We start from the raw sequence: 23092 nt of genomic DNA on the forward strand, positions 1-23092 counted from the left end.
GTTCAGTGGTAAGAGCATTGTCAATGGAACAGATATCTCTAGCTCTGTGAATTAGTGTATTTAGGATACCATACTGTGGAGCTAGATGATGGTGTGAATGTTTGTGCAAATATCTCCCTGTTTGTGTGGGTTTTCTATAAACAAGAAAAGATAATGAACCATCAGGAAGTGTAGTGTATCTAGGAAGGGAAGACAGTCATTAGCTTCCTGTTCCATTGTGAAGTGGATTTTATGGTGTTGGCTATTAAAATACACTAAAAATGCATCCAAATGTGTTTTGATCATGTGACCAAAATACCAACCACATCATCGACATGGCATAGCCAAACCACTGGTTTAAGAGTGGCTATGTTCTATGTAGAAATTGGCTAGGGGTGGGAGCCTATTGCTGTCCCATCTAGTAGTTTGTATATCTTCACCTTTCACTGCAAAATAACCTGCATGTACTGTAAATTTATATAATTCAAATACAGGGTGTCCACAAATGTTTACCGTGATTATAATATATTATAACTCTTTAGTGGATACTTGAAATGGAACACAAAGTTAGACTTCAATGCATAACAATTATTAATTAAAAAGTTTTAAATTATTAAATTTTTAAAAAATTATTTTGTTTCTGCTAGCCACAGAACACAATGGGCTTTTTCCTGTACTGAAGCCATTTTCAAAGAAAATCAACAGCAGCGCTCCTGGTGGCAAAAGAAGTATACTGAAGATACCAGTATGGTAACTTTATGAATGCCAAAGTTTACCTGACAAAATTTATTCAGTTAGTTTCATTGTTAAAATATTATAGCCAGTTGAAATCAGGGTAAACATTTGTGGACACATGAGTCACATGTACTGGGGAGGAAATGTGACTTTAGCAAATCAAGGATTTCAATTAATGGTACACTGGTAAATAGTGAAATAATATCAAAACTAATCATTCGTCTGAACTTTTTAAGATATGGTTTTCTAATATACTTTTTAGGTGAATAGAAGTTTTAACAAAGAAGGGAGAATTATTTGTGAGGAGAGCTAGTAATTTAGCTAAATGTTTAGTAAGTTTGTATGTGGGATTGTTTATACCTTCCACAATAGGGCATAGGACCTTGTTTGTGAATTTTAGCAACCCACTGTCTTACTAATTTTCCATCTCTTTTAATGCAAATGACAAGTTTCCTCTGAAGTTGTTCAGTGACAGATAATTTCCTCTCATTAAATTTCCTACCACTGTCAGTGTCCCCAAGGGTATTTACTTTTGCCTGTCCTTTTCTTTCTATACAAAAATGATTTTCCCTTGCCAGTCTCAAATCCACTCCATAGGTTTGTTAATGATGGCATACCTTATTCCTCTTCATTTTCCCAACTGCACAATGCACAAACATTCCATAAACTTTGATTTCCTTTATGTTCTTCTGTGAGGTTAAGAAAATATAGTAAATTTCAATATTAATAAAAGAATCCTTGTCTTTCTTGCAAGATAGACCACTTCTGCTTACAACTGGTATAATTCAGGCAGATTTATTGTCTCGGATGACAAATATATTTAACTTTTTTTTTTACTAGTACCAATATCTAGTTAAATCTATTCACAGTTCAAACCAACTGAATTAATTATCATTTCATCTATCTCCACTTACATCCACATGTAGTGTGGATGGATGCTGCAGTCATTCCTAATGACAAACAACCACCTGCTGTTCACAATAATCAATGTTCTCTCTTTTTAACCTCTTATCCACAGACAGCACTGGCATGCTATGTGTGCAGTAACCTCTTGTGTTATGTTGGGGGAGGAAGGGATTAATACAAAATACTGTTCTGATTAGTTCTTCCCCCCCCTTTCCTTTCTTTTCTTCCTCATCACAGAACAGTTTCCAAATTTTCATGTCATTAAGGCAGATGCTGTATTTATTTCTGCCTACCTCTCATACACAACATGCATTACTGTTATGTCCCCCCCCTTCTATAGTTATTGTCCTTTTTATGGTTAAATTATGTCTCTTTCTTCCCTTATCTCACTTCTATTATATTCTACCTTTTTCTCTCAACTTGGGGCCGTATTTTATTATAAGGAGATGGTTCGTGGGTTGAAAGCAAAGAGATTCCCACCAGACAATGGCAATTCCTTTGTTTCTGAGCTAATGCTGGATCTTACTTCGAACTCAGGGAAAATTTCTATTTAGCTGTGCCACCCTAAGTTCTAGATTTTCAACCAGTGAAGAATCAAAGAACCAGTACTGAGCGCTGAACTGTATCCCTATATTCTGAATCCTATAATAAAATAATTCAAATTTATCACTATCTTAAGTTGTAGTCGTGACCTCCCTTCCAAAATACCTCTGTGGTTCGATTTTAATGGGGGGGGGGGGGGTATGCAATAGAAAATGATTTCAGGCAACAAGGCAATTGTTAAATCAAAAGAAAACATTTAATTATGCACCAAACAATTTACAAATCATGAATAATTCAGATATAGATTCACTTCTAAACCAACATCAGTTAAAATATATACACATAATTTCTCTAACTTCTATTTCAAACAAACATAGGTATTAAATCCACATAATTCTCAAATAAAGGTAGTGCTAAGATATATGATACAATTCTACTATGGATATGCACTTCACAGACGTACAGTTCATGCTCTAATTTCTGCATTCATGTCTTGAAATTTTGTCTGTCTCTCTAAACTAAGTTTCTAGAGTCCTTACGCGAATTCACAACATTCTAGTCTTAAACGTTCTATTAAGGTTACAATTACTCTTTCTGCACACTTTCATTGAACAAAGAAAAGGTTTCTACATTACCACCCAATTGGGATCTGCTGAAAAATCATACACATCTCGATTCAGCTTCACTTTCAGATTTATTCCTGGTTCTGCTCGACCTGTAGTTTCCTTCTCATCAGACTCGGGCTAGATGAATCTCTGACACTGAAGGCATGTGCTTGCCTTTTACTGGTTATCAGGTTTAAGCAAAGCTCGACTGTCTGTGCTGTATACTGGACCTCAGCTCTGCTGAATGAGTTTTCTATTGGCAGATTCTCAAGGTCTGCTCGGCATTCCTTCCTCACTTGTGGCTCGATGCTTCACCCAAAAGACCGGGACGAACATCGGGGTACGGAGAGAGTGGCTCCCACAAGAACGAACGACTGACCGGCAAGGGACTCTGGCTGGAGATCCAACGAAAATGAGAGAAAAAAGCCCCGGTCCATCGCTGCGTTGCATTTTTAAATTATGCGCCCCTACACTTCTGTACTAAGTCGTATCCTTTTCCTTCCTTGCTCACTTCAAAGCACAACTCCTTTCACGAGCGCCACATTCTTTCTCCCTAGTAATCACTTTGGTGGTGGGGGTTTGGTTGCGTGCCTTCCCTTCACACTCAATGCTTACTGTGACGCATGTGCATTGCCTCTGGCAATCGATCTTTGACCCGTTAGACCCTCACTCAAGTGCACGAACACTCATGTTATTTTTAGCAAAGCTTAGGCAGTGGACTTAATTACAACAAAATGCATTATAATATTAAGGAATAAATAACAGAATTCTAAAATTACTAAATTGTCTGGTACCTTTACATAAATTTAACCTGCTTGACATATCCGTATGTGCAAAGTTTAAAATTGCCTGTTAAGCTCTGAAGAAACTATAAGTCAACCATTTTTAGTTTTATTCAGAACTTAATATTGACTAACCAATACAGTAGGTTGGAAGTTTTCCCCCACTTGGTTAGACTATAATAAATTTAGTTTAATCCTTTATCCAAATGTAAGCAAACAAAGTTTGCACCTGAAATATCTTCAGGACTGAGGCAACTCGTAGCAAAGGTGGTTCAAGCTCTCATCACTCCTTGTCTTAGTATCTCCCAAAATACAAAGCACATCTCCTTGCAGACATGTATAATGCTATGCATTAAGGGAAGAGCCACTACCCAGTTCGATCTTTATTGAATGTTCAAGTACAGGTCAAACTCCAAAAACTCAGCGTTGTTTCTCTCAGTAACAGGCTCACCCTGCCACTGAGAAGAACTCTCAGAACCAGTTGGCTCTACACCGTGGTAGGCTCACCCCACCACCAAGCAGAGTCGCTCATTTGCTCATCTGAGGGGTAACAGCAACAGCTGTGCCTCAGTTAACTTCATGGGCTATAGCATTGCCATTCATCACCCAAGCTTCCAACCGGTTTCGATCTCTGTTGAGGTCTTGTCAGTGGGAGCCAGACCCAGAGGTGGTGATACTAAGGTGAATGCAATGGAGAAGTCATATTTTCCTATACGAGTTGCCAAAAGGTGTCTCACCTTATTATTAAATTACTCTGGATTTAGAGAAAGATGTTGGAAGTTTTTTCCCCCTTTGTTAGACTATAATAAATTTAGTTTAATCCTTTATCCAAGTGTAAGCAAACAAAGTGTGCCCCTTAAGTATCTTCAGGACTGAGACAACTCATGGTAAAGGTGGACCAAGCTCTCCTCACTCCTTGTCTAAGTACCTCCCATAATGCACAGCATTAAGGGAAGGGCCACTACCCAGACCCAGAGTTGGTGATACTAAGGTGGAAGCAATGGAGAAGAAACCGGTCTGGGTAGTGGCCCTTCCCTTAATGCACAGCATTATACATGTCTGCAAGGAGATGTGCTTTGCATTATGGGAGATACTAAGACAAGGAGTGATGAGAGCTTTGCCATGAGTTGCCTCAGTCCTGAAGATACTTCAGGTGCAAACTTTGTTTGCTTACACTTGGATAAAGGATTAAACTAAATTTATTACAATATAGTAGGTAGGATCAATTGTTCTGTAAAATCTCATCCGCTCACAGCTTTTTTTATTTCCCAAAGAGAGTGAGGCCATTTTAGTTTTGACGTTTTTTTGAAGAGGCAGTATATCTCTACTTCCTTAGCCATTACTGATAGCTAGCCCAAGATTAATGATCCAAAAGTTATTGGGAACAAGAGTACAGCAGACAACTGCTGCCATTAAGCAGTCCCTAACCTATACATATATTATCTGAAATGAGTTCTACAGTTCATTTGCTTGAATTGGTTAAAAACCCAAGTTTCCAGTAGATAAAAACCATTTGTCTGTGCCAAAAAGATCATCACTCAGGAACCAGTTGAAGAAAGGTCTAGAAAAAGTTGTTATAGTTGGAGACTAGAACCAAACAAACAGTCTTTCTTCCGGCAGCCTACTATGAAAGCAAATTGCATTATTTTATTTATTTATTTATTTTTATGTGGTAACCACCCATGAAAAGTGTACATTTGTGCTGTAGATGGGCAAGGGTTTTTTTTTTTGTTTGTTTTTTTGCATTTTTGTCAATTTTATAATTAATATTTTAATTTTATTTTTACATTGTTCAAAAATCTTGCTCTAGAGACTAAACATGGAACTTTTTCAGCCACTTCAGGCCTCCACTAAGCAGGAAGGTGGTCTCACACCAGGCAATCTACAGGACTATCTACACAGGCACCCTCAAATGCAGTGTAGGCCTCTAAATTTAGGAATTTTCGAAATCAGAGAAAACCTGCATTAGCTTAAGAAATATATAATTTTCTTATTAGAAGTAATTCTATTATACCGTAAGTGAAAATACTCCAGGAAGAAAACAAAGTAAAATAAATCAAAGACAGATTGAAATAGTGAGTTCATACAAATAACCATAAACTTGATAATGAAATTTCAGCAGGATGAAAAATTTTTAACCACTATAGAGAGATATTTAAAATAAATTTACCAAACTGCCTAAAAAGAAAGATCTACAACCCTGTGCACTACTACTCCCAACAATGACCTATGATAATGAAATCTAGAGTCTGACTAAAAAACACTTAGAGAAACTGAAAACAACACAAAGAAACATGGAAAGAGCCCTTTTGGGAATAACCCAGTTATAGATAAAAAGAATAACACTTGAATAAAGAGGCAAGCAAGCAAAGGTAATAAGACATTACATTAGTAATAAAAAGCAACAAAAGGTGCTTGGCAGAGCATGCAATGAGAATGAATGACAACAGCAGATAGACACCAAGAACTGGTTATCGGAAACCAGGTGGACCACTGGTAAGATGCAATTGTTAAACTTTTGTTTTTCTATTGTTAGTTAGTCAGTTTAATCTTATCATACAATAATTTACTGTTTCTTGATTCTATCCTTTTGCTTACTTAAAACCTTATATAATCAAATTCTTACCAACTGCGCCATTTGTCGTATCGTCCCTTCTATTTTATGTGTATCTAGTATCTTTCTCATTGATATCTCCGGACGACTTATTCAAGTTTAGCGTTTATTATTACAGTCGCAAAAATCAAGTTCTATCGCATATATCTCTATGTTAAATAGATTGCGTCATTGTTATGCGATCCACATTAGTAATGAGCTTAGCCTTACGTTTCATTTCTTTTATACTCCTTCTTACGTAGCTTAACCTTTAAGGGCCACCAGAAGATTACCCATTCCCTGAATTCTATATATTAGTCTGATCACTCGAGCAAATTTATTTTTTTACTGCACCAGACTGAGCCTTAAAGTTAGAGATAGACACTGCCTTTAGGTTAATTATAGAATATCAGGTGTTACTAGCAATATAATTAAATTCCTAGAAATTTGGGCTCTCTGGCATAATTTTACTCGCTTGCAGTCGTGCCCTTACCTTCAATTGGAGTATTCCCGCACACTCACACGTACTCAGGTTCAATATTTTATGAAGGGTCAGAGTCAGTCAATATGATCAGAAACACATAATTAAAGAATCAAACATTTATTATCAATTAGTGATGCTATACAAGTTAAATTGATCATCAAATCTAAAGTTAAATCACTTCCTTTCATTCACTCTCTCAGTCTTAGATTAATTTTAGTATTCTACTTCAAAGTATCAGCAATTCAATGTCTCAATAAATATTACATCATGATTACAATTCATTTTTAACATTAAGTTCAGAGTATTAGCAAAATTCAATATTTCAATAACTCAATACACATTACATTTAAGATTATTTTAATTTATTTTCATTTTAATATTAAGGCACTTTAACACACTTTATAACATCTCTCAGAATAAGAATGACAGAATCTCTATCTGGTTGAAAGTTCCTAAAGATCGCTTCAAGAAAACAGTCATTTTCATAGATCTCAACCTTTCACTCTTTCTTCTAATACAAATTTCGCTCTCTTAAATGTTAGTCAAATCTCAAAAGGGCTAGAATAAGTGAGAGTACTTATCTATTCTTATCTTCGGTTTCCTGCCGTCCTTCGTCATTTGTTTCGAATCTGGTTGTCTCGACTTTAACACCACGTGGGTTGCACGCGCTCACTTGGGCTGGACACTATACTTCTGCTTAGGTTTTTTACGTAGATGATCTTCTCATCACGGCCTGTGGTTAATCTTGCCAAAACTCAACTACGGTGTCATACTGAACTCTATCGTAAGTCAGCCCTCAAATATGAGAGCTGAACCGCGAAGAACTCTCGGAGCACATGGAGAGAAAACTCAGGAACAAGAAAAAACGGGGGTCATTTACTTCTGTGTCGCAGGATTTATTCGCCACCACCTTTTCGAGTTTGAAATATCTTATCATCTCACCCATTTGTCTCCGTTTGGGTGACTTCACCGATTAACATACGGGTTTTATTCGCTCTCCTAGAGCACCACCTTTTCGAGTTTGAAATATCTTATCGTCTCACCCCATTGGTCTCCGTTTGGGTGACCTCACCAATTAACATACGGGACTTCTTGGTTCGGGGAACGTATGTGTCATTATGCCTTCTAAGATGTAATGCCCGCGGGTGTTTCTCTGATCTTACAGTATTTAGGGTGATCTTTGCCCCATGTCGTTGAATAGATCGCATTCTTTCACTTACAATTATTATATAGGAAGTTGTCATAAACAAAAAAACACATTCTTACTGCTAAAAGATAAGTATGCAAGTGTGATTTTATGTAAATTGTTAGATTCTGGAATGGTGATGTCAGGTAAATTCTGAAGTCGCCTATTTCAGATCTAACACAATGATGAGATAAGATGTTATGGGCATTTATGGTAGAGAGATGCACAAGATTGGCCAAAACAAATGAATCATAGAGAGGTATTCATCCAGCAGTGAACTGAAGAAAGTTTTATAAGTGTGCACATAAACATCAAATTCTATTAAATATTGTGCTTTCTTTTCTGAAAGTTCCTCCCCCCCCCACCTCTCTACAAGTTTTTTTTTAAAATAAACAGTGAATAAGACAATTTATCAGTGAGTTCCTATTCAAATTTGATGGGAAAAAACATCAAACATATTAAAAGATGGATTTAAATATATATACATTTTAGAAGATAAAGTAAGATCAAGAAAACCATCACAGACATTTTCTGGTTTATACTTTCAAAGGTGTAACAATTATGATACCCACAATATTCCAATATTAGTTGCCTATTATCAATTTTCTGCCCAATCATCATTTCCCCAAGCGGTGTTCGGGTTACCATGCCAGCACTACATGATTAAGTTTGTATTATTATTAATCTCTTTTCAACAATTTTCTGCTAAATCAGTCCATTACTTGTGAGAAATCCAATATTGTCATATCTAACATTTTATGCTTTTAAGGCACTTCTGACTGAATTAATCCACCTAGAATTTGATCTTCCTCTGGGTCTCCTTCCTGCCATCTTGGCATCGAACATCTGTTTTGTTAACTTTCCTCACCCATTCTATTTAAGTGGCCATACCAACTTAGATTATCTCTGCTTACACATTTTAATAATGTCAAGTTCCTTTCTAATATCTTCATTTTTAATATGATTTTGCCATTGATTCACTCCCCAAATTTCTCTCAGAACCCTCATATATGTAGTCTTTAATCAAATGCTATATTTCTAACCCAACTCTCAGATCCATAACTTAAAACTGGTTTGAACACCGTCTTATATTCTACAAGTTTGGTGTTTTGGCTAGTTTCTCTCTTATTCCATATAAATTTATTCAGCTAGCTACCCACCATATCAGCTTTGCTTATTCTGTTGTCTATTTCCAGATTTAAACTGCCATCTTCACAAAAAACTTTGCCTAAATAGCAGAAATATTTTATTACTTGTTTTATAGTATCTCCATTCAGAATGCACCTGAAGTTTTTTATGCTCCTGCTATTTTCATAGTTTCAGTCTTTTTATTTCTGATTTTCATGCCAAATTTGTTACAACTGTTATTCAATTTAATTAGATGATCCTGGACACTTGCACTAGATGTGTTTAGGAGTACAACATCATCTGCATAAAGCATTAAGTTCGACATGTCTATTTCTAATATCAGGCCTAATGCCACTTTCTTTCATAAAGTGATCCATATAGATGACGAATAAGAGTGAAGGAAATGTGCATCCTTGTCTTACCCTTGATTTTATATCAAACCATCTTCCTATATTACCTTCACTTCTAATTGCTGACTGACAACTTAAATATAGACTATGTACTGCTCTGTATAATGTTTCATTCACACCATATAATTGAAGTGTTTTTTGAAAAGCTTTTCTCTGGACACCTTGTCATATCTACCTTTTCCAGATCTACAAAACTTAAGTACAGATCTTTTTCACATTCTCACAATTTCTCAACTATTTGTCTTAAAGTGAAAATCTGATTCTTGACAATCTCTATTTGGCCTAAACCTAGCTTATTCTTCTCTAAGTTTCTATTCCACAATCCTTCTCAACCTCTTTTCAAGCATGCTTACATAAATCTTAACTGGAACACCCAGCAGAGAAATTCCTCTATAATTCTCACATTTAGCTTTAATACTGTTTTTTTTTTTTTTTTAAAATAGATAAGGACTATCAGAGCTCTACTCCAATCATCAGGAATTTGACCTTCTGACCAGGTCCTCTGAATTAAGCAGAATAGCCACTGCAAAACTTTTATACCTCCACACTTAAGCATTTCTGGTTGAATATCATCTGCTCCAGCAGCTGTCTTTCCTATTTTAAGTTTTTGACAGCTTTTTCTACCTCAAGTATTCATATATACTCCTCTTTGCATACCTCTTGAAAATTTTCTAGTACAGTTCTGTCACTTCTTGGTTTGTTGAACAGTCTTTCAAAGTAATTACTCTAGACATCTAGGATATCTTTATCTTCAGTTTTTCATACCAATTGGTCTATTATTTAGCAGGTCTTTTTTTATGAGATTCCCATCTGTTAAGATGGGAATCTCATAAAAAGAAAAGATGGGAACTTATAGCAAAAGAAAGATGAAAGACCTCAAGAAAAGAAAAGATAGGAACTTATAGCAAAACTGCAGGTGGTTCTAAAGAGTTTTTTTAACTTTTATTTCTTTTTTTTATTAATTATTTTTACATAATCTAGAAATTCTGCTCTAAGAAACAAACACAGAACTTATTCTAGCTGCTTCAGGACTCCAAGAAGAGATGGAGGAGGAAACAATTACTCCCAGCTAAAGCGATTCACCATCATCCATGCTTGATGAGGATTTGAATCCACAGCCTGTTGGTTGGAGAAAGATACATGCTATCTCTTCAAGCAACCAGTCTGCACTTATTCATATTTTATATTATCTCCTAAATGTAAACAGGTCTATATCTTGGTTTCCATGATATTTTTGCTTCCAATATCTAATCATTCATTTTCCATTCTATTTAAGACCATACCATATTATTATTATTACGGGCTACTCCAGGCAGTGCTTAGACTCATTGAGGGAGGCCCTAAACATCATGTCCACACAACTATACGACATTCTCACAGTATCTATCATACTTTGCCTTGAACTCACTCACCGTCATAGCCCACAACAGACTCTGGCAGCTTATTCCTCATTTACCACTCTAAAAGTAAAGAACCCAGCTCTAACACCCTTGCCCAGCTTCCACAGGTGACCCTTAGTTCTCCCACCACCAGTCCTTATCTCAAAAATATCCTCTGAATTAATCCTATAGAAACCCTTTAGCAATTTGAATGTCTCAATCATGTCTCCCCTTTTCTGCCTATCAACTAATTTCTGCAACCCACAAATCTTCAACCTGTTCTCATAAGGTTCATTCCATAGGCCTGCTATCATCTTCGTCACTCGCCTCTGGATCCTCTCCACCTCCTCCCCATCAAGAAGAAACCTAGGTGACCAAATCTGGGCACAGTAGTCAAGATGAAGTCTTACCAAGGCTCGGTACAGAGGTACAATAACTTGCTTGTCTCTGCTCATCAAAGTATTTTTCAACAACCAAGTGAGTTGATAAGCTGATTTAGCCACTTTTGCAATGTGCCCCCTAAACTTCATCTCCCTATCCACCAACACTCCCAAATCTCTGGCCTCATCAATCACCTGGAGTACAGTTCCACCAATGTGGTATACTGCTGCTAATCTTTTCACCCCAAAATGCATAACCTTACATTTTGTCACATTAAATTGACATCCATTCTCCTTAGCCCAGAACTCCAATCTATCCAAGTCGTCCTGCAAGATTTTGACATCTTCTGCATTCACTATTGCCCTACCCAACTTTGCATCATCAGCAAACACAAATGAACTGTTCCTCTTAGATCCTTCCCTATATCGTTAATGAACAAATTAAACAGCAGTGGTTCAATCCTGCAGCACACCACTAGTCACAGGCTGTCTTTTGGACTCTACTCCTGAATAAACTACTCTTTGATATCTCTCCATCAACCACCCACCCATCCATCCATCCATCTCACCAACCCTACATCCATTCCCATATGTTGTAGTTTACGGATTAGAATTCCATGTGGTATCCTGTCAAATGCCTCAGCCAGGTCCAGCAATATCACTGTTAAACCCATTACCCTTATCCAGTTCAGACATCACTGTGTTATAAAACTTGAGCAAGTTACTGAGGCATGATCTACCCTTCACAAAACCATGCTGTCCCCTGGACAATAACTATTTTTCATCAATCCATTCCTGTATTTTCCCCTTGACTACTTTCTCCAAGACCTTGACGACTCCTGATATGCTGATCGGTCAGTAATTTGCAACAGTAGTCTTGGATCCTCCTTTATGCAGTGGAACGATTTTCTCCTCTTTCCACACCTTCGGGACTAAACCAGACCTGAGACTCAGATTAAACAACATGGTCAAGGGCAGTGATAATTCTTGAGCCGCTTCATGTAAGACCTGTGCCGGTATACCATCCAATCCCACGGATGTATTCACATTAAGGATCTGTAATAGACTATTCACCTCCACTTCATTCATCACAATTCCCGTATAAACTAATGGTTCCTTCATTTTTTCAATGTCACCACCTGGATGATAAACTCTTGCGAAGTGCTCACTCAGTAATTCCACTATATCGACTGATTCAGTGACCTCCTTACCATCGTCATTCCTTAAAATCATTCTGCCGTGTACAGTTTTTTTTTTGCTTGCAGCATATTGAAAGAACTGTTTGGGATTCTCTTTAGCTTGCATAGCTAGTGTCCTTTCATAATCTGCTTTTGCTTTTTTTTTTTTTTTTACCACACTCGTTACCCTTCTGGCCTGCGCTTTATACCGTTCGTGTGCCTGCAGGTCACCCCTTTCTTTAAATTCCCTCCACAGTTGTTTCTTTTTTTGCAGCTCAAGCTTAATGGTGTTATTCATCCATTTAACCCCTACTTGTTTTACTATTCGGACCCTAGGTATACAATCAGCCATAACCTCCTGTAAATGCTCCTTGACCACTTCCCATGCTCTATTGACGTTCTAGCCCTTGCAGTTATACATGCCATAGCACTGATCCAAGCAATCTCCTAAGCTTGTCATACTTGCCAGCACGGTAATTCCACATATACCCTGTCTTAATCGAAAATTCCACACCTTTAGCCACCTCCCAGGTCAAGACCTTATGATCACTCTCACCAATAGGTGGCAATATGGTCATATTCGTTACAGTCAAATTCTGAGATTCTATTACCAGGTCAAGCACTCTCACACCCCTAGTATTTTCAATTACATGCTGTCTCAGATAGTTATCCCTTAATAATTGAATAAAATCTATTTCCTTCCTCACATGTGTCCTCTGAATATATTACTAATGTAATATATTCAGAGTAATATACTACATATATTACTAATGTAATATATGTATATTACATTAGTTATGTGTTCACATTTCTGAATAATAATGACATCAAGATGTTTTGTAATATTTTCATTTTTAATATGGTTCAGATATTAATGCCATCATCTGTAGTCTCCAGTCTTTAATCAACTGTTTTTATTTCCAATCAACTCTTTGATCTAAATACTCCAAGCTGGTTGCAATGTTATCTGCTTTGCTGTTTTAAATGATTTCTAAGAAGAAAACTCTGCAAGGTTTTCCTCCTAGAGATGTTCCCACTAATTTTGCTCATTGTATATTTTTATTTAATTAACAAGCTCTCCAAACATGTTGTATTCTATAGGTTTAGTTGCCTATTGAGATCTCACTGATGTTTTTGGATTTACTGTTCAATTTCACAATTTATGAAAATCAGCATTAGGAAGACAAATGTGTCACAACAGTTATTTGTTTAAAGATTTCCAGCAAATTTACATATGAGACTGTCTAACTCACCTTCAACTGAATTTTCAAGTTCTTCACATTACAGATAGAACTTGAATCCAGATTTTTCCAACCCAAGTGCATCGCCAGCTAAGCCACAGATTCCATTTTCTTACATATGGCCATACATATTACAACTCACACTGGAGAAAGAATACAACTGCACCTGATTTAAAATTAAACCACTCTTTCTGCAACATAAAATTGCAGAACTTAAGTTGCAACTTAAACATATGGCTCCATTTTCATCATACAGATATTTTGAATAGTATTTCTCTTGACGCTCCCAAGATAAACTCAAATAGCAATCCATATTATTCTCATAATCCTTGAATACTATATGCCATAAAGTATGATTATGGTCTTGGTAATCTTGCTGGCCTAATTCCAGCTTGTGTTGGTTTTTCTCAAGCATGCAAAAATCTTTTCTGAAACAGAAGGGAAATTGCTCTCTTCTCTAGTCATCAGGGATCTGACCCTCTGAAAAAGCCTATATGTATAGCCACTTTCCACTTTTATATTTAAGCATTCCAAATTAAATATAATTTACTCTAGCTGCCTTTCCATATTTAAGTTTCTTGAAGCTTTTTCTACCTCTATCTTAGAAATATATTCACAGATAATATCCAGGAGAAATATTTTCCTGGATATTATCTATTACAGTTTTGATGGCTGCTTCATTTAATAATTTGTCAAAATAATTATTCAAGACATCTTCAATTTTTATGCAAACTTGACTATCTCCAATTCCTTTGCTAGTGCTTTTCCTCCCTTTCTAATCATTATCAGCAGTTTCTAAACATTTTGTACCGCTTTTGTGTTATCTGTTTTTTATATTCTTTCCAAATGTTTCTAATGTTTCCAAACTTTTTTTGGATTTTTCTCTACTCTATGAATAGATGCTAGTTTGCTAGCCAAGAAACCCCCCCCCCCAAATGGACTGCTTCTAACTTCCTGTTCCTCATGGAGTTTATTTTTTGCTTCTCACATGCTTTCATGACTAAAATAAATTTAGTTTAATCCTTTATCCAAGAGTAAGCAAACAAAACTTGCGCCTGAAAATATCTTCAGGACTGAGGTAAGGTAGTGCAACACGAGGCAACTCTGAGCAAAGGTGGACCAAGCTCTCATCACTCCTTGTCTCAGTATCTCCCATAATGCAAAGCACATCTCCTTGCCGATATGTATACTGCTATGCATTAAGGGAAGGACCACTACCCAGACCGGTTTCAACCTTTATTGAGGTCTCGTCAGTGGGAGGCAGGTCCAAACGTGGAGATACTAAGGCAGAAGCAATAGGAGAGGTCATATTTACCTATAGGAGTTGCCAACAGGTGTACCACCTTATTATTGAATTACTCTGGATTCAGAGAAAGATGTTGGAAGTTTATTTTTCACTTATTATTATTATTATTTGACACCTCCAGGGAGTCCAAAGACTCATCGAGGGAGAGTGTGCCAACAGCATCAAACGATTGGATCCCTTCCAACTACTAACCTTGCTCAAACTTGCTTAACTGAGCCATTAGTAGCAGAGGCTCTACCAATCGACCAACCTTTGCTGGCACTTGGTTAGACTATAATAAATTTAGTTTAATCCTTTATCCAACATCCTTCTCTAAATTCAGAGTAATTCAATAATAAGGTGGTAGACATGTTGGCAACTCCTATAGGTAAATATGACCTCTCCTATTGCTTCTGCCTTAGTATCTCCATGTTTGGACCTGCCTCCACTGACGAGACCTCAATAAAGGTTGAAACCGGTCTGGGTAGTGGCCCTTCCCTTAATGCAGAGCAGTATACGTGTCTGCAAGGAGATGTGCTTTGCATTATGGGAGATACTGAGACAAGGAGTGATGAGAGCTTGGTCCATCTTTGCTTGGAGTTGCCTGGTGTTGCACTACCTTACCTCAGTCCTGAAGATATTTTCAGGTGCAAATTTTGTTTGCTTACACTTGGATAAAAGATTAAACTAAATTTATTATAGTCTAACCAAGTGAAAAATAAACTTCCAACTTCCATGACTAAGTTAATGTTTTCTTCAAATTTTTCCACTCATCTTGGTCTAAAACTCTTGCTTTTCCCCTTGGTTGATAGTGGTATGTGTCAGTCTACACATCTCAGAATTGTTAGTCTTTCATTCTCTTTAAAACTTGAATGCATGCTTCTTTTTAATGTGAAATTCATGTTTATTTTATTCAACACTAGATTGTGTTTACATCCTATTTCAAATCTGCACAGTTATATGGACCAATGTGAAAAGCATGAAGTGTTATCACTCTCAACAATAAGTTTTTTCCTCAATTTGTGTGTGTTCCCTCCAAGTCGATGCATATTTTTAATGTTGGCACATGGTCAGCAGAATGATAATAATTACATCTCAAATTTTTTTAAAACACTAATCTGGATTCATTTCTTAGTCTGCTGTTTAGGTCTTAGGTGACATAGCAAGGAAAGGAAAAACAAAGTTTTTCCTTTCTTTGCTATGTCACCAATACACAGATAGAGTGCAATATCCTTATTTTGATTTTTTAGAGATACTTGTGCCAATAAAGGTAAGACTGAACAGCACGTCAACACAAAGAAAGATGAATAAAGTTAACTTTAATAATAAACTTTTGGTCTTTATTAGTTGATTCATTATAGCAAATACCACAGCAAAGTTCATAGTGAGCGAGTTTGTAACAAACTCCCTCAGTCCAAACAAAAAATTATACCAAAAAAAATTCTTAGGAAAGTCTCAAAGAATGATGCAAAGTTATTCTAAAGGAAATTTAGAAACCAACTACTATAAAAAAATGATTTCTGTAGTTTTGTTTGCTATGGCAAAGCCAAACGTATTTAATAAATACTTTCTAATTAGTATCAGCACAGATGTATCTTCTCTGAAGTAGTAGTTAAACAAGTAGTTCTGTTTTTCGTAACACATGCAATGAAAGAAATTTTAAAACAGCTCTTTTTTTTGTGAACTGGTTTCAGGCAGGAAGTTCAGTTTCATTTAAATTAAAACTCCAGCTTCTCAGTCAGCTTATACAACAGCCAGAAATACATCCAAAACAGTTAACGATGATTCCAAAGCAGACTTCACAAGAATGAAATGCAATAAACTCGCCTTCTGCTCAACTAGCAGTCAAGCCTTCTGGTTCCTTGCTAAGGCATAACTTCTGCCCTTCCAACTCCTACCTGAATGACCAAAGAAAATCATCTCCCATACTTCCACAAACTGCCCACTGCATGCCTCCTCTGAACTTTTGCCAAAAGGACATCAGAAAAATCCTCACTAATCTTGATCTATGGTATTCCTCTGATTGTGCTCTGGAATTGACACCATCCTGTATTGTCTGTATAAACTTTCATATTCTACTGGCATGTACCCAACAGCATAGATGCATTCCCACATCCAGCATGTACCCAAAAAGGGAGAAAAAAGTCAGCCATCTAACTATCATCCCATTGCTCTCACCTCAGTATTTTCAAAGTGATGGAGAAGGTTATCAACAACCAGCTTCTTCATTACCTGGAGACATCAGTTAATTAGCGATCACTAATATGGATTCCACCATGCTTATTCTACAGCCCTCCTAGCCAATCTCACCCACCTTTGGACTTAGGCCATGGAAAGATTTGGAAAAACTCATTAATCGCTCTCAATATTTCTAAAGCATTTGATCATGCCCGACACTGAAGCATCTTGAACAAGTTGCTATCTTATGGCTTCCCTTCTACATTCTGTAATTGGATTGCCAGCTTCCTCTCATCAGATTTCCTCATCACCGTTAGTGTCTCAGGGTTCTGTGCTCTCACCCACACTCTTCCTCCTTTACATCAATGATCTCCTTTTTCTGACTTCAAATCCTATTCACAGCTTTGCTGACAAGACTCTCCATTCCTCTTCCTCATTTGATAAACACTGCAGTACCCTAATGTTAGATGCCTCAAGATCTTCCAAAATCAGTGACTTGAACGTTTACCTCCTCAACATCCTGAAACGGGGTAAAGACAACATAGTAAATTCGACTGCTAAAAAACTCAAGCCTGCCTTATTACCCACAAGAAAAATCCTACCTCATCCCCTCTCATTTTTGATAATGTTCCAGTTTCCTTTCAAAATCAACTTTCTCTTCTTAGGTTGACTGTCACATCCAGTTTATCCTGGCACAAACATATTACTTACATAGCCTCCTTAGCCTCTAGAAAGCTTGGTGTTCTTTTCTGTTGTAAGCATTACTTCTCTTCCTCTCAACTCCTAACACTTTATAAGTCTCAGATCTGTCCAACAGTACTTTGGAGTACTGTTCCCACATTTGGGGGTGGAGCACCCAAAACTTCTCTAAGAATTCTTGATTATATTCAGAAGAGGGAAATTTTCTTAATAGATGACCCTTCCATCACGAACTCTCTTCAGTCACAATCATAGGTGCAATATTTCAGCTCTATAGGTACTTTCAAGGGTACTGCTCCTCTGAATTGGTTTCTAGCATTCTCCACTTTCTTCTAACCACAGAAGAAACAAAAACTTTCTTCAACATAAAATATATACTACACAAATATATTGCTACACGAGCAATTAAGGCCAGGAGTCGAGAATATTTATGCCTGTGAACTGCGTTTGGTTACCATTTTTTGGAAAGGGGGAGAGGAGGAACGAATCTGAATTACCAGGAGAAAAAGACATAGAAAATATATCTTTCTTGAGATTCACAGACCTGAAGTCTTTGAGAAGCAACAACATGAATTTTTCCTGCTCTTAAAAACAGGCAAACTACCTGAAAACACAAGTACTTCCAGTAACTCTGGCCAGTTACTGACTAAACACTCACAAGCAGAGAGAGTAGAGTTGCCCTATTCAAGTGTAAAGGGTTTGAAGGTATCAACAGCTTTCTTGAAATTAAAGAAGACTATTACAAAATACATCTTTACAATCAGGCTTGGCTAAGCTTTTCTGTAAATTTATGTGGTCAATAAAAAAGGTAGATTTTAAATTGTTAATCTTAATTAGTTTATGCAAAAAAAAAAGTTACCTTTATGATATTCTTCACAACTTTTTCTGACTCTTTTTTGTTTCCACTGTAGTTCCGTGCAATTTTATATAAATTATCTAATAAACTGGCTGTAGTGTCATCAATAAATACTTTTGCTATACTTTTATTAGCCATTCGACTCAACAATTTTTTTTGGGCACGTAAACCAATATCCTTGGCTCGAAAATAAGAATCACTCACTAAAAAAAAAAAAAAAAATTTTAAGTTAACGAAAAAAAATAAATTGAAAAAGTCAAGACAAAACCAACACTGAAAGTAAAAACTAACATTTCTGCCTTATTGTATATTTTGTATATTAATGTATATAATGCCAAAGATGAACATTTCTAAGCAGCATATACTTTTCTAAGTTATATGTATTTCATTTTTCAGTACATTGGCATATAGGGCTAGGAGGTGGGGTGGTGCCTCTGTATAAGGCATTGGTCAGTCCCACACATGGACTAAATTTGGTCATCTAGCTTTCACTGAAATGTGGAAACATGGAGAGGATCCAGACATGAATGACCAAAGTTATATCATGATGCAGAGTTCTATGAACAAGTTCTATGAGCGAATTATGATAGAAACCAAGTCAGAGAATGGAGTTTACCAGATTAATACAGAAAAGGTTATTAAAAAGAGTAGAGGTTGAGATGGAAAGAAAGAGAGGCCATCCCTGGAAGTTGTGTGTGTAAAGATGTGATGAAGGAAGATGTAAGGAGCAGTTTTTTAAAATGGAGAGTGGTTAGTGAATGGAACACAGTACCAGAATGTGTTGTAGATGCAGGAAGTGTAAATGACTACAAGGTTCAATACAATAGACACATTACAGTTAAGGGGTTCCTCCTACAATGAGAGACTCCACGAAGGTTACTGTAGTCATAATAATTAGAAGAATATCCAAACAAGGCAGGGTATGAAGCCATTGGTAAAGGTAATTATACAGGGTGTTCGGGATAAATTTGACAGTTTCGTAAGGAAAAAGAAAATCTTCTTTGTATCTATTAAATTTAATGAATTGACAAAAAAACATTACAGGCAGAGTTAATTACAATACTATCAACAAGATTTACTCAAAATAACCACCATTAGCATCGATCACAGCTTCAATTCTGCTTCGGAACCTCGAACAAGCTGATGCTACAGTCTCCCTGGGAAGGGCCGCAAAAACTGTTTTAATTTTATCCATTAACTGGGCTTTTGTATTACTGGAAGTGCGATTGGTGTCTTTTTCAACTGCGCCCCATACAAAATAATCCATGGGGTTAAGGTCTGGGGAGTTTGGAGGCCAAACATTTGGACTGGTGAAGTCGTAGAAATTTTCAGACAACCATTTTTGACTTTTCCCAGAGGTGTGGCAAGGGGCCGAATCCTGCTGCCATACATACGGCCTACCATTGGCTACCCTTGTTATCCAGGGCTTGACTACAGTTAGCAACTCCACGAACAAAGCCCGAATTCCAATGCCAGGGTTCTTCAACACCTGTTCCTGCAGATTTGCGAGGAATTCTGCTGTACAAACGCAATCAGATCGTCTGCTAGGGATCTTTCTTCTTGCTACATCCTCGTAGTCACCATTGCAAGTCTCCAGTTCATGCCTGATTGTTTTTACTGTATTCAGGGAGCATTGGGCAGCAGTCGTAATATCCTTATTTTGATGGCGGGCACGAATCATCATGATACAAGTTATTCTCTTCCATGATTCAGGTGGGTTCCAGCTATCCATCCTTTCTGACATCTTGTATATGAATGAAGAAGGGTCCAAACTTTTAAATGAAGAGAAGTGTGTGTTAATACATGTAACTTACGGAAAAATATAATTAATTATAAATATGTCAAATTTATCCCGAACACCCTGTATATAATGCTGATGGTAGTTTAAAAAATGCTTTTCTAATTACAACATTAGTCTTAAGAACATCACATGCATAATTTGTTATAAATTATACCCTTTTGTGTATTATTTGGACCTAAAAGGGAACTACAGATATTCTTGAGAAAACAGGATAGACTGTACTGTCACTTTTTAGGGCTAAATCTTTGAGGTCTAAAATGCTAATGCTCAGGACACAACAACAACATGTACAACATACTTTGGAAATTCAGTTAGTCTGTAGTGTGGAAATCCTCTTATATCTTCACATTTAGTTAATCTGTTAGTAGCCCTAGATATATCCTCCAGGTACAAAGCCAGACTAGAAGAAACTATCTGGGAGTGAACTAACATAGACAGAGGTTGATATATAGCAATTCACAGACTTTAGAGAAAAAGGACAAGTTTTTGTGGTACCAATAACTGCTATCATTTGGATTCTAGAGCCAAGTTCCAAATGACTTTTTATCTCATTTCTTTGGGAAGAAATATAAGTGGTTTCCTGAGTAACATCAGAGGCATCCAAGAAAAATCTCATAATTTCTTCTTTGCAGTCAGTCTATAGTTATTCTTCAGGCTGTTGTAAAGTTACATCCTTATTTTGCTGGCTGTATTCAGGCCACCTAGCAAATCTTACTACTGCATAATTTGCAAAGTTAAGTGAAATTCTCTGTGGGAAAGGATCAGTCAAGACTCCATTACTGTACATTTCATGTCCATCCCAATTTCAACTCACCTTAAATAACAATTATGAAAAGTCAAGCAAAGAGAAATAGATTACATGTGGTAAAAGGCAAACCTCTCAGTCTTCCAGATTCCTTTCATAAATATGTGGTGCCTTAATTACAATTTCAGTGATGTTCATTTTTTCTTAAAAGATGTCATTTGTGAAATATAAGTGTCTCTGATATATACCAAGTAAGAGCGTCCAACTTAGTCCCCTCTTTTTGATCACCATTGGCCAAAATGTCTATCTCATTCCATCAAATTAATTTCCTGTCTACCACTCTCCTGAAACCACTAACTATTCTGAAATTTCTGATATTCTGTCTTTAAATGTCTATTTTCTTCATTCCAGGTTTCCTCATTGTTAATGTTTGTAACTCCAACTGGCTTCCATTTCAAATTGCATTCCTCTAACACAGTGTTTCTCAAACTTCAGATATCTGTGTACCCCTTCCTAAATTTTCATTATTATCAAGTACCCCCTTATCAAAATAATAATAATAATAAATAAATAAAATAAAAAAGTATATTTCGTTGTAAATGTCCATTTTATTATTAAAACACTTAAGGAATAGAACAACGTAGTTAAGGATATAAATTAAATTAAACTTTAATAAATATTTTCCAATATTTCGGCAAAGTCACATTGCCATCTTCTAAAGGAACTTACAAAAAAAGCACGTGCACGTAGGCACTACAAACACAGTAACTGGGAATGAAGAGATGAAGCTATTGTTCTCCTAAAAGTCCTGATGGTGCCCTCTAGCGGGCTAAGTAGGTGTTCTTGGCTGTTGGGCTGAAGGTCTGCTGATGTAAGCCTCCCAAATTTGGGGCAGTCGCATACAACCAAATTTGTTGAGGTTTGGAGAATTTCTTAGGGCTGAGGCTGATTCCATAAATAGTCTTTCGTATTTGTATTTGCTACGGTGTATTACTGTAGCTTTCTTCCACCGTATTCTGTGGTGTGTATCCAGAGCATGGTCCGCAAGACCAGAATGGCTGTACTTGTGAAACCGGATGTAGTCCTTGTGTTCAGAAATTCTGATATTCACTGTCCTGCCTGTTTGGCCAAAGTAAGACAGATTACAACTGCAAGGGACCTGGTATACACCAGGTAGGTCTAGGGGAAGTGGTTGGTCCTTAGTGGAGCAGATAAGGGATGCCAATTTTCTGTAAGGTTTGTAACAGGAGGTCAGGTCATGCTTTTTTAAGATTTTGGTAATCTTTTCCGAGGTGCCTCGGATGTAGGGAATGGTGATGGATTTAGAGTAATCCTTGTTGTGGAGGGGGGGGAGGGGATCTGTGGTTTGTAGGTTCTAATATTTTTTGGACTTTTTTTGGGAGGTAGCCATTGGCTGAGAAAGTGTTGAGGATGTGATTTAGTTCAGTGTTTAGGGCCAAGTCATTTGAACAGATTAGTTTAGCCCTGTTGTATAGTGTTTTAACTACTCCATATTGTTGTGTGGGGGGGGGGGGGGGATTGTTGGTGAATGTATCTGCCTGTATGGGTGGGTTTTCTGTAAACTGAGAAAACCAAGGTTCCATTAGGCTGGCAGGTGACTAGTGTGTCTAGGAAAGGGAGGCTGTTTTTTTCCTCTTTTTCCAGGGTGAATTTGATTCTGGGGTGTTGGTTGTTTAAGTGTGTTAAGAAGGAGAGAAGTGTTTCAGAGCCATGTGGGCAAATAGCGAACACATCATCAACGTAGCGAAGCCATATGGTTGGTTTTTGTGGGGCAGAGGCTAAGGTTTTTTCTTCAAAGGTCTCCATAAAGAAATTGGCCAAGGGTGGGGAGAGTGGTGAACCCATGGCTGTCCCCTCTATTTGTTTGTAGAATTTTCCTTGCCAAACGAAATAGCCTGAGTTCATTGTGAACTGAAATAAGGCTGAGATATCGGGAGAAAATTTAGCTTGGATTAGCTCTAGAGTTTCCTTGAGTGGG

General features: G+C 36.9%; 1 protein-coding gene across 3 annotated transcripts in view; it reads right to left on the bottom strand.

Annotated features, from left to right (window-relative positions):
- The window catches only part of LOC150099705 (protein salivary glands marred-like), a 69853-nt gene that overhangs the window by 11874 nt on the left and 34887 nt on the right, over positions 1–23092 (bottom strand). For all 3 annotated transcript variants that reach the window (XM_090404385.1, XM_090404388.1, XM_090404386.1), the window contains exon 3: positions 18551–18750. In XM_090404385.1, the coding sequence (XP_090260511.1) occupies positions 18551–18750 (200 nt within the window). The remainder of the gene's footprint in view (positions 1–18550; positions 18751–23092) is intronic.

This window comes from Typopeltis vanoorti, chromosome 14, assembly GCF_054136105.1.
Source record: "Typopeltis vanoorti isolate ZY-2024b chromosome 14, IOZ_Tvanoo_1.0, whole genome shotgun sequence".
Taxonomy (NCBI): domain Eukaryota; kingdom Metazoa; phylum Arthropoda; class Arachnida; order Uropygi; family Thelyphonidae; genus Typopeltis; species Typopeltis vanoorti.